Consider the following 12,967-nt stretch of genomic DNA (forward strand, 5'->3'; position numbering starts at 1 on the left):
TTTACACACCGCTATTGTATTTAATCAGCAGTATTTATTAAAAGCTCTGTCTCCCATTGTCTTTTGTCCTGTCTCTCTCTCTGCTCTCTTCCCTTTCTCCTCAATCCCAACGATCATGGCACATGGCTGCCCCTCCTTAAGCATGGTTCTCCCAGAGGTTTGTTCCTGCAAAAAATGAGGTTTTCCCTCCCAGTGTCACAAAGTGCTTGTTCGTAGGGGGTTATCTGAATGTTGGAGTTTCTTTCTAAATTTGTAGGGTCTTTACCTTATAGTATAAAGCACCTTAAGCAAACTGCTGTGAATTGGTGTTATAGAAAAAAAGTGATTTGAGAATTGAACTGAATTATGTCAGTCTTTGGGACCACCATAAACATTTGCAGTCTGAATAAGAAAAAACAAACAAACATTTCTTGTTCTTTTTCTTTAAAATTAACTATTTTATTTATTTACATATATTTACACAAGTACATAATATCTTGATACAGCAGTGATGACGAAATAAAACAAGAAAATAAAAGAGAAGACACAAGACAACATCTCTCATCAGAAATTGACATCTACATATACAATAAACTGTATGGGTGACAAATTAAAGGTAACACAAATCATTCTTCTCCATGATCACAAAAGCCACATGCCATTTCACCTCGCCCACAGCTTATATTATATAATAGTGCAATTGTTCTTGTAGTACTTGAATGAAAGCTACCTAAAAACTGCTAAATTATCTACGGCATGATTTTTTTTAACATTTTGAAACATAGGTCACAACAGTCCCCGTGTTTCTGCTTTGAACATCTGTCACCGTTCATGGATCAGAGCATGCCGTCGATTTCACCGATTGTGAAATTTAGGCCATCTGGCAGATGTCAACAACTGAAGCATCAAAACATTAATAAATCCTCAAATGGATCACACCGAGTCTCTCTGTTTGCTGTTTGTTTTATCAGAGGCGAAATGAAGGTTTGCTCCTGCAAACATGTGCTTCAAAAGACTAGGTAGTTATCTCGCCTGCAGGCATCTGCAGCAATAATTGCATTTGATCTGCCGTTCCTCTTTTGTGGAGTGGACATGAGAGACTGAAACAGGGATCATCTTTCCCGGGATGCAAAATCTATTGTTTACAATTTTATAGAACTGATTATGATTAAAAACCACAAACGTGACTACAGATGTATGCAGTTTTAATACAATTAAAGTTGCTATAATGCAAAGTAATTATGTTTTCACACATAATCCCTAATTAAAAAGGTTTACCCTTTGGAGTGGTGTACAGTAAGAAAAAAATAACCATAAGGCACTTGTATCTTTTAACTCAACACAATACCACAACATGCAAAGAGTACAATTTTTAAAAGCACAGGATGGCTTTTATGCACACAAGTAGGCCAACTTTGGCATTCAAACCTAATTTCTTATCTTCCACTGAATAATTCAATGTAGTCTATCAGGGAAGACCACCATTTAGAAATACACACACATTAAGTTATTTTTAAAAAGTTTTTAGATGTATGCTGATTTTAAGAATTATCAAGACCAGTTTAAAAGTTAAACAAATACTAAAATCACATTTTAATGTGACCTAACATCTTCTGCTGCAATAAATCAGCACTACTGTATTGCATGAATACTTAAATATTTAAAATATTTGTCAGTAAAGCTGAAAAACAGTCTTTGCTCTGTCCTCTAGTGAACCAGGAAAGACAAGTCCCAGCTACAAAGAGCAGCTAACACAGAGGTACACCAAGAAGGGTGGAATGCCCAGAAATATTTTGCATATTGTCTGCAAATGTGATTTAGTAAACAGGCTTGTAGATAATCTGACCAGCCAGCAGTCTGCGCCTGAGCTCCTTCCACAGCAGGCTCCTCTCTCTCTGGGATCTCTTCATGATCCCGCGGTTCTCTTGAGCACGGCGGGACAGGTAGGGGATTACTTCATTGACAGGGCCGTATGGAACGTATTTGTAGACTGGAAAACCTGCTTGGCCTGTTTTCAGATAAGAGAAGGAGATTCAGTGTTCACAGTCACCACCATGTGTGAATATGGTGTATAACAGCATGCAGTCGATACATTCTGCTTATAATACAAGAATACATTAAGTTAACAATCGCGAATGAAGTGAACAAACAGAGGGTACCAAGTTGTATTCACACATGCACTGAAGTCCTGAGCTTTCCAGACAACACCTGACAGAGGTGCATGTGGGAACACAAATGACTCGTGTAGTCAGACTGGACATTAAACGGTCTTTAAGTTCACAATCTACGTGATGTCCAACTGTGCCTGTTTCACAATAGTTGAAGTAAGAGTCCTGTGAAATCATGCAAGACCCCAGTTTAAACCAGAATATTTCAAGTTGTGAGCACACAGATGAGCCAAAGTCCTGTTGTGTGCTCGACTGTTCCGCTAACCAACGTAGGGGGAGGTATGGGGAGTGTTAATGTTCAGTGAAAAAAGGTGAAGTAACGAATGGTGCGGAAGAAACTATAAATCAAATTCCTAATAAATCACTTTTAAATTGCAATAAAACGAATAAATTGAGGTTCTGCAGACACTTGACCACTAACAATCATGGGACAATGTAGGATCAAGTGAATAAGGCCCTAGTCACACTGGCTTAGAGACCATCCCCCCGACTGATTGTGAGTGAAAGCTGGAGGCTGGAGGAAAATAAATGCTACAAGCCGAGCCACACAGGTCTAGAGTGCAGTCAGTGACATTCGTTATTTGCTTGAAAGTGAAGGACTTGTCTAAAAATACTGGCCAGCTGTTTTCCGAGCTGAAGTGAAACCATCGTAAAGTAAAATAAAAGCTTTACCTTTGAAAACTTTTACTTTGAAGGCGAACCTTTTACATTTTTGCTAGGCTTTTAACTACCACTCGGCTACTAGTTGGAGAGTTTTAGTAGACATAAATAAAAACCACAGGCAATCCAAGCAATTAGTGGAAGCTTTTTAGTGCAGCACCTTTTTTTGCAACCAGTTTTACCCAGTGCATGAGCAACAAGCAGTTTAATTTGAGCCTGAGAGTGTTAAGTGACACCGAGGTCTGACTCCTCTTTTAGTGAGTTTCTCAGATATAGATATCTCCTTTGTATTGAGGGATTAATCATCTGCAAAATCAAACAAATGACTTAAACAGCAACAGTCTAAAAATATAAAGTTGAAGCAGCTGTTAAAGAACCTGGATGATAAATGTTATGTTGTGTTTGTACAATGATTAATATCATTCACAGGAATAAGAGTAGCATTAAACTTCTCCTCAGACTACTATGACAGGACAAGCGTGACATTTTCTAACACTAAGTGAAGGGCACTGGCAACACAAAGTGTTTGCTGTCAACATGACCTCAGACAAGGTCAGTGACTGCCTGGATATCGTAGCATTGACATCACTGGGAACAACACTTCAGTGGTACGTCTTTGACCACATGACCACACGCCTACATGACATGTGCCTCGGTGATTTCGCAGCATGCAGTTTACTTTAGTGCTGAGTGTAACATACCTAGTGGGAAGCTGATCTGGTCACACATCCCCAGCAGCTGTCCAAAGTAAACTTTATTCTCAGTGGGTGACAGGCCCATTTCATTCATCCTGGAAAAAAAACCAAAAAAAACCAGAGAAACACATTTTAAAGGACTGTTACATAATCAGATGTGGAACATACTATCCCACCACTCTCTGTTAACCCTACAGCTGCTTTGGAGGCTTTACAAGGAATATTTCACTTTGAGCAGTTATACAAGTATGAGTTCAGACTGTTAGGGTTAATCCTTCAGAAATGAAAGCTTTAGGGTATTTGTACATGCTCAAACTAAATCTGAGTTTTGTCTCTGCACATGTAAAGTGCTCAAGGACAAAACGTACTTATCGAGGGTGAACTTCACTGTGTCCTCATTGTGAGTTGCAACCATGACATTTGCTTTCCTGCTGTGTTCAATCTCCTCCAGCACATACTCCAAACACCTAAACAAACAGTGGAACAGATGGTTAGGATTTATGCAATTTCTAGCAGAATCACCAAGCGGCTTGATAAAAATTCAAGACTTACTTATGATACATCCTGTTAGTGGCCTCATAGTCTGGGTTTATTGGATCCTCATATCCAATTTCCTTCGCCCTGGCTCTCTCTTGGTACATGTAGGCTCCGCGAACGAGTTTGGCACCAAAGTACCAACCCTCCCGCCGAGACAGCTCAACATCCAAGGTCACGTTGTCGTAGGCTTCCTAAATGCCGTTAACAACACAAACTTAAAAGGGCATCCAAACCTAGCATAAAATAACCACAATTATGCTAATTGTAACATCGGTAGATGCAAAATTGCATGATTAATGTGCACAAAATATCTTTTGTTTTTTTAATATATATAAAAAACCATATCATTTAAGGAAAAAATGTGGAGAGCTCTTAACTTGTAGTTATATCTTCCTCATCACTACAATCACAAGAAAAGTGTCATAATTATCAGATCCTGTTTGTTCTCTTTACACTGCACATAAAGTTTAGAGTTCAGATGAAGATTGTGGTGATCACTTTCAGCACTCTCTGTGGTCAGGTGCCACTATCTGTGTAGGTTCTCAGTCATCCAGGTCACGGTAGTGCAATAAGCTTGGAAAGAAAAGTATTTCTCAGACCTTGTTTCATGTGATGAGGCACATGATTAATAATCTTAAACGACAACCCACACTAGGGATTATACAACTGGCACTCTCCACCATTTGGTTTTAGGAATGAAGAAGCCGCTTGGATGAGAGATAAAACATTTTCATGAAGTACAAACATTTTTCTGGTGGTACCTCGGTCCAGGCTAAGGACTCAAGGAAATTATGTATTTCTGAGGTTGTGGAGCTGTTGAAGTTGTTCCCACTGGACTTAAGATCTGTAGACACTGCTTAAGACCCAGTTTACAGATTTTGATCTTGGATGCTGAGATATAAATACATTTCACCTCCTTACTTATGGACAGATTATTGAGGGAGAAACTGGCAGTAGTATTGGCAGATTTGGGACTAATTTTTGTGTAATAAACAAACTGATGTGCCACAGTTTGGAAAGCACTCTGGCAAAGAAACTTCCTGTTTCTTATAAAACATTGCTTTAACTAATAAAGCATTGTTAAAGCATATTTAAAGAAATACTGCAAAATAAAAACACTATCGGTATACTCTGTGTGCTTCGATAGGTTAGTAAGTAGCAACAATCATCACGACACACACTAGTTTATCAGTCGAGTTCAGCTTCATTGAGAAAACTGCAGTTTCACCTTGAGGTAACACTGGTAGGTGTTGAAAATGACTGGCTTTTCTCTGTTGAATTTCCTCTGCATTTCCAGGGTCAGGCGACTGATAGCTGGTTGGAAGTACGTCTGCTCGGCATCCACCATTAGCCTCACCCCGTTCTCTACAGCATGCTGGAGTGCACAAAAACAATTAGAGAGTAAAATATGAAGCACCATATAAAACCGTGTCCTATCCCTATATTGTTGCCCACACTATTTGCAGGTACAGGTTGCTTAGTGTCCTCACCTTGGCCAGAATATCCACTCTCTGCAGCATTCTCTTCATCTGCCTCTCTTCTTCTTCGGTAAATATATTCAGCAAAGGCTCCAGATGGCCGGTCTATGCAACCAAAACAAAAAGATATTAATCGACTTTATGATTAATATAAAGCCGTAAATTTTATCTCCATGTGACTGGCAGGAAAGAGTTCAACATCGGTGCCAGAAACGTTTCCTATATTTGTCAGCTTCCCTCAATTATACTGGCTACATGGCCAATGCGAAATGAGCACTTCCCAAAACAAGTCCCAAAACATGCTATTCTAATGCATTAAAATGTTTTTGCTTGTGGTGGGAAGGCATAATGTTCCCCCAGGTTGGCAATTTAACTTGTTGCCACAAAGCAATAAAGACTTTATGACAAGGTGATAAACACAGCTGTTGCTGTTGTTGGCACTTCATTTTTCTAGTTTTATTCCTCATTTTAAATCGTTTATTACACCATAAATTTAATAACATAGCTATAGATAAATCATAAATTAGAAAAGCCATGTACAAGAAGCATTTTATCTACTTTAAAAGTTCATAATAATTAACAGAAAAAGGTAGTCATCTTTTTCATTGGCCTTTAAAAGCCTCCAAAGTTTGGATTTGTTGGCTTTATAAGCTTCTAAAATGTGGAAGGTAATGCTGTGACACAGTGAAAATGGAGAGATAAGACAACAAGTGACCAAAGGAGGCCACAACTGAGAAGAAATAACAAGATTAATAGCAGAACAAGTACAAAAAAGGGAGAGACATTTGATTGTCGAACACAGTTGTATTTCTGTTATCAACAGTAGACATAAAATAGCATAGATTACCTTTACTAAGTTCATATTATCTTAACTGTAACTAACTTGATGCTCTCCTAAAATCCCACCGCAGATTCTTTGCAGTTGGCCTGAATTAAACAGCCGATTCTCTTTTTAGTAAGGCCAGTAAAGGTTTTGAACAAAAGGTAGTAGGGAAGGCATTAAGGCAAAGGGTGTTTTATGTTTGCGTTCAGTCAAGCATGATAATCTTTTCCACTTCAGTGGAAATGGCTGAACAAACATGGAGTGCCTGGTAACAGCTTATCTGTGTATTGCACAGGGAATAAGAAACAGCGAAGAGATGAAGCAATACCTGTGATCATTCAAACCAAACAGCTGAAATCCAGTCGTTTTTTCTCCCACCTCCAAACCACTAAAACGTCATGTGATGATGACTCACCTGAAGGTTTGGCACCATAAGCAGATTTGAAATCTTTGTTGTGTCGTTTATTAAACTGTTCCAGTCCAACAGATCAATTGTTCTAGAAGTAAGACATGAGAATATAAAGCCAAAAGAGAAAAAGCTGAATAAAGGTAAAACTAGAAATAACTTGGATGAAGAATTAGTAAGGTGCAGTTAAAGGAGATTAATTGTAAACAAATGAGTGACTGTCCTACCCAGACAGGCCCAGCTTCTCTCCAGTAAACCAATTCTCTATGTCATCTTTGGCTCCAACACCCAGCTCAGTCAAACTTTCCTACAATGAGAGTACACCTCAGTTCATTATTGAGAACCATAAAGGTTGGAACACCTTAAAAATAACTAAAAAAAAAATGACATGAAGACATCATTTGAGCATAAACTTGCATATCACCTTGAGCTGCTCCAGCTCCAGTTTCTGTTCTAAAACCGTCATTTGAGATTTTCCCTGTTGCGCCGACAGGAAGTTAAAAAACCGTCTCCATTTAACCAGGACTTCGGAAAACTGGAGCTGTTTGAACAGAGGGCAACATATTAATTATCAAGTAACAGCAGTAGTTTTATCCGAGGGTTTGTAATGGGGTTAACTGACCACAAGAGTAGTTTGTTTACAGACAAAAATCAAACAGTTTAACTATCTTTTAATCTTTGACACTGAGATGTAAAAACTACTTTTTTTACTGATCAAAACTTTGAAGTGATCAAGTAAAAAGAAAACGATTTCCTCCTGTAGTCAGACTAGTTCTTCTGCTACATTTCTTTGCTAAATTAAGGTCATTTAAGACTTAAGTCTAAACCCTGCGACACTACGTTTCAGTTAACAATGAATGAATGAAAAACGTTAATCTTACAAGGAACTGTGGACGACCCAGTGCAGTCATTTTGATAGCAGAAAATCCATCATTAGAAGCTCCACCTGAGAGGAAACAACAAACCTCATGTCACTTTTTTTTTATTAGATTTTTTTCTTTAAATAAATAATCTACTTCGTTAAATTACTTTTTAAGTATTTATGTTTTACACTATTAAAATGAACCCAAACTGTGCTTGACCAGCAGTTGTACTACTTACCAGAAGCTTTAATGCAGTTTATGAATGTCTCCATTTGCATATCACATTTGGCCTCATCTGCATAGAAGTAAGTTCGTGCACTGATAACTCCCCCGCGCCTGTCTCCAAACTGACGATGGGCCTTGTACTTCTTCTCACGATGATCCGCACCTGAAGTGAGACGCAACTTTAGTGGCTTGTTGCATGAAAAAAAAACCTCAAGTTCACCAAGATTTTGATATCCCGACGATTAATAATCAATTCACATACAAAGGAGATTTAGAGCCTAAACAACACATCATTACTATGCAACTATAATGGTCTATCAAAGGTATCCAGTGCATATTTTGTCCTATATGTGCAAATAAGAACAAGATTTTTGAGGGAATTTAGGATTGTTGTTATTATTATATAGCTCATGTGTGGAGCACATGTAGCAGTGGAGCATCACAGATATAGAGAATGCAGTGCAGAGAAAAGTGGTGTCTTCTTGATAACTTGCTAAAAAATTTGTGAAATAGATTCTGAAAACCTGGCTGACCAATAACCAATAACCATTTCCCTTGCTCATAATGCCTGTATGTACCCAAGCTCTTCCTTAACAGGTGGCCCAATCTGAACGAAAGTTTGCATGAACATCGTCACACATGCAACAATTAATAACAACTATATGTATTTTAAAAAATGCCTTAATAAAATGATAAATTTGTTCAAGTTACCAATAAATATTTAATTAGGAATTTGAACTACTCATAGGGCTAGACAATGTAATTCTAACACACACACATACTTACATATAAAAATAATATTGACCAGAAGATTAGAAATTAGAAATCATGATTTCTTTACTCTTGCATCAGTGACTGCCCCCAAAGAAGTCAGCTTTATTCGGGACCTAGATAGCATGCAAGATACCTCTTGCATAAAATCCTGGAGGTGCATGTGTTTTATTTTTAAGCTTTGCAGATGATGTAACTGTAATAGAGACAAATGTGTTTGTGAAAACCGAGGGAGGAAAAGGAGGCAGTGGAAAATCCGGGATGGTCATTGGAGAGCTCCGACGAATCCGAGAGCCCTGAAGTAACACGATGGCTATAATGCTGCCTTAACTGATTGCATTTGATTTAAGAGGAGCAGTTTTACTGCTATCATTTATCCTACAACGTGAATGGATTTTCATCAGAAGGAATTCCATCCTAAAGGGGGGCATTTTTTTAAGTTTGTTACAATTACTGAGAGCACAATAGATATCAAAAATAAGCTTTACTTTATTCATTTAAAACTAGCCACTCTGGTTGCAAATCAATGTGCATGTAACACATTAGCACTTTTAATTCAGCTCCCACAAAGACTGATTTGAAGTAAGTATAAAATAAGTTTGTCTCAGAGTGATTGCCAACAGGTAAATGATACACAAACACATTAAATATCAACCCCTTAAACACTACCCAGCTTCACCCTGCAGTGTCTGTTGAACTTGACATTTCAGCCCCCACAAGATCCAGTTATAACCAGTAACATCCTGACTAGACTACGTGGATGCATAACTATGCATACTAAACCCCCAAACAGCTGAAGCAGCTGACTAGTCAGCAGCTCAGCCTTGTCAGCTTACTCCACGGCAGTTCTTTAGTCAGAGACGTATGCAAAATAAAATAAAAAATAAAATAAAGTTTGTTAGTTTTGTTTTTTACTGACACACATACCTGGACTTTCTTTCTCTGCCTCAGAAACACATGAACTGTAAAAAAAAAAAAAATGTCATTAGAACAGTAAAAAAAAAATAAGGCAACAGAAAATTTGTCTCATCTTTGTTTCTTTCAGTCAGATCAATAGCAACTTTTATAACACAGCATACTAACAGTAATAAGACAATGAATAGCGGAAAGTCTGAAAAGTTTCAAAAAGACAGATGACATGATGATAAAAAGCACTGTTTCGTTCTTTTAACAGTCACAATGAAATCTTATGCAACCGTGACAATGACCTGCTTTTCAAGTTATGTTGCGACGTGAGAGACGCATTGGGGAACAAAGGCAAATAGCCAAGGTGAACTAAAACTAAACTAAAAACTAAAACTTGATTTGAAAGAACATTTTAGTTAACCAAAATAAAAATCAAAACTAGATTTTTGATTGATTTTTTAAATTAACTAACAGATTTTTTTTTAGAACTTGTAAAAAAAAAAAAAAAGTACAGAGGAAATATCCTTAGTGTTAGCATCTGTTAGTTAGCATGATGAGGCATCATTGGTCTTTATCAGAAAAAGCAGTTTAGTTCCTCCTGTGTCTGTTTGTGTGTGTTGGGATAGTCCTAAGTAGAGCACTGTGGGTATTTTAAATCACAGAATATCGTGTAACACTTGCTAGTGTGCCTCAATGTGCCTCCTGAAAGCAACTCTCATGGCAACCCATGAGGCCTTTCAATGATGCCCATCCCATCTCTGAAAAACTGGCTCAACCAATCAGAGCAGGGAGGCCTGTCTTAGCGAGCCAATAGAGGACAAGCACTGTTGAACTGCCTGAGAATAACACAAACAAATTAGGTTTTGATTATAAAGCATTACATGTTATGACTGGCACTGCTTTGATAAAAAGCCTAACAGAAGCCGTCTGTGAGGTGATAAGATAAGAGGACACTGATATCAAAGTGCAGCCCAGAGGAATAGTTTTGACACTCAAGTAGGACACATAACTTGAACTTAAGTGATAATTTCCAGAGGGACAACTTAGTACAGAGACACAGGCAATGGTTAACCAAGAGCATTTCAAATATCACAACTACATTTTTTCATATGTGCATATGGTTAGTTAATGTGCCGAAGAGAAGAGGCAAAATGAGAGGAGAGGCTCTAAAACATGAGCTATATGCATGGAGACATAGACCTAAATACTTCTGTGGAAACTAACAGTCAAATTACTCATTTAATTCACTATTAAAGATATCAATACAAATCAGGTAATACACGTACTACAGTTTCTCAGTCTTTTAATGAACTTGTTGTACTAACACTGCTAAAATATCCATTACTGTGATTTTTTTTCAGTCCTGGAGCTGCTCTTCTAGTGTGCGGCTCCTATTACAGCCACACATGGAGACAAGTAATGGAGAGGACCTCTCTTCCACAGTTTTCTGATTTCTCTGGGTTTTTATGATGTGGTGCAGTTACACACTTGTGATGACACCATGTGATGTTGTGCCATACAAAATAAACTTGACTCAGCTGGCTTTTATGGATTTAGTGAGCTGAACAATCCTGGGTATGCAGCTCACTAAATCTCATCTGACACACACATATATCAAGGTTTATCTTATCTCTTATCTTATATGGCATTTGCAAAGTTGTGCGCACCACAGTCCTTAAGGAGAAATCAGCCTACGTGTGTATTTGCTACTCACTCCATCTCCTTCTTCTCCGCTTCCTCTTGTGTCAGGTCTTCTTCCACGCTGTAGTCCAAAACTGCCCCCACACCAAAGGCCTCATTTTTCCGAATTAACGGTTTGATGGAGTTGTGGTCTTCCCCTGCCACAAACTGCCCATAGAAGGTCATCTTCATCAGCTTCTCAAACATCCACTGTCCAAGCAGCTTCCTGCTCAGATCCATCAGCTGAAAACATGACAGGGACAAGAAAAACAACAGGTTACTCTGCCTGAGTGGTTTACAGCCCCTTTTTCATTTTCACCTCGGCGAGTCAAAAGCGGAAACACATTCATAGCGCGCCAACGCGGAGAGTTCATTGAGCTTTGGTAAAGCGGTGCACCGGTTTGGTGCTGATCTGAACGCACGTGTGTGTAGGGTTAACAGAGGATGCGTTATCGGGCCGATCAGTCCCGTCAACTCACCTCTTTGTTCTTGTCAACCAGGATGTCAAACGTACACAGCTTGAAGACCAACAGACTCCGGAGCAGCTCAATATTACCTTTGCTCTTATAGGCTTCCTGTGTGTTTTCGAAGTCGATGTGGGTTTTACTCAGCGGAGCTTTGGTAGCTTTTCTAGACTGGCTGATGAGTTCAACCGGCGCAGCCTCTACCACGGTGCAGCCATTCGTCTTCTGCTGCTGCTGCTGCTCCTTCTCTTCTCGAGTTTTGGTGGATGCGACTGTTGAGCGGCATCTCGCAGGCGAAATCCGCAGTTTTCGGATGCTGCCGGAGTTTGCCCTGACCAAGGGTGCTACAAACTTAGTGTACGACATGCCTTCTTCGCCTTTCTGAGCGGCAGCTGCACGCAGACTGAGACCGGCAGACTTCTTTGCCGATTGGATATTTGGAGTGTTGCGTAATGAGCGCGCTCTGGTATGTCAGAATCGGGAGGTGGCGCCCTGCCTCACTTGTTACATCACGTCCCCGATAGGCATCACGCAAGAACCACGGGCCTCATTCCAGTGAAAAACCTGAAAAACTCCCCCGTCGTGTAGTAGGAGAAGCAGATGGTTTAAGAGAAGCAGGAGGCCTTATACTGAGGGTAATAGTTATTTGATCCAGTTTGTGAACAGTCCCTCATTATTTGGCCATTTGATTTTAATGCAGAGAGACAGAATATAAAGCAAAAATCCAGAAAAAAAAGACATTACATAAAAGTTGATTTGCATGTCATTCAGCGAAGAAGTATTTGATCGCCTACAACCCAGTCAGGATTTTGGTTCCCACAGATTGTTTGTGTGTCCAATGGGGCCGAGATTACAGTCAGTCAATCAATTGTAGCTACTCAATTCAATTTATTTTATTCATTTATTGGTGGTGGTCAGAGGGCCCGGTGGCGCCAGTGTCCGGCCTCTGTCAGTGCGCCCCAGGGCAGCTGTGTGACTACAATGTAGCTTGCCATTGCCTGTGTGTGAATGGGTGGATGACTGAATGTAGTGTAAAGCGCTATACAAATGCAGGCCATTTACATGGGAGGAGCTTGTTAATCATCTGAAGGCAGTTGTGACCATGGTAATACTGATAACACTCTACGCTGTATGGTACCAGCAAGGTCCCCCTGCAGAACAAGGCACATGTGCAGGCTAGTGAACATCTTAAGGAGTCAGAGAAGGCTTGGGAGAAAGTGCTGCGGTCAGATGAAACCGAACTTAACTCAGCCCACTGTGTGTGGAGGAAGAGAAAGTATGACCCACAATCAAGGATCGAGGTGGAAACATA

The 12,967-nt window shown here is 39.4% G+C and overlaps 1 protein-coding gene across 1 annotated transcript; it reads right to left on the reverse strand.

Annotated features, from left to right (window-relative positions):
* Positions 1 to 421: 421 nt before the first annotated feature.
* prodha (proline dehydrogenase (oxidase) 1a) lies at positions 422 to 12,073 on the reverse strand. Its single transcript, XM_086300705.1, has 14 exons — positions 11,671 to 12,073; positions 11,226 to 11,434; positions 9,533 to 9,567; positions 7,848 to 7,997; positions 7,628 to 7,692; positions 7,171 to 7,287; positions 6,974 to 7,053; positions 6,756 to 6,837; positions 5,530 to 5,622; positions 5,268 to 5,414; positions 4,055 to 4,230; positions 3,871 to 3,969; positions 3,509 to 3,597; positions 422 to 1,987 (listed from the first exon to the last, which is right to left on the reverse strand). Exons 1-14 carry the CDS (start codon positions 12,019 to 12,021, stop codon positions 1,797 to 1,799), a joined length of 1,884 nt encoding a protein of 627 aa, XP_086156831.1. The 5' UTR covers positions 12,022 to 12,073; the 3' UTR covers positions 422 to 1,796.
* Between the last annotated feature and the right edge of the window lie 894 nt (positions 12,074 to 12,967).

Source organism: Aulonocara sp. 'chitande type north' Nkhata Bay, linkage group LG7 (genome assembly GCF_057382095.1).
Source record: "Aulonocara sp. 'chitande type north' Nkhata Bay isolate Kocher_YH1m ecotype deep benthic linkage group LG7, A_spYH_male_GT1.1, whole genome shotgun sequence".
NCBI classification, from domain to species: domain Eukaryota; kingdom Metazoa; phylum Chordata; class Actinopteri; order Cichliformes; family Cichlidae; genus Aulonocara; species Aulonocara sp. 'chitande type north' Nkhata Bay.

Excerpts from the sequence above, each read along its gene's own strand:
- prodha (XM_086300705.1), bottom strand. The coding sequence starts at position 12,021 with ATGTCGTACACTAAGTTTGTAGCACCCTTGGTCAGGGCAAACTCCGGC. Across the intron at positions 3,598-3,870 it reads GTGAAGTTCACCCTCGATAA|GATGAATGAAATGGGCCTGT; the intron begins GTACGTTTTGTC and ends TTTTTTTTCCAG. Across the intron at positions 1,988-3,508 it reads CCAGATCAGCTTCCCACTAG|GCCAAGCAGGTTTTCCAGTC; the intron begins GTATGTTACACT and ends ATCTGAAAACAG.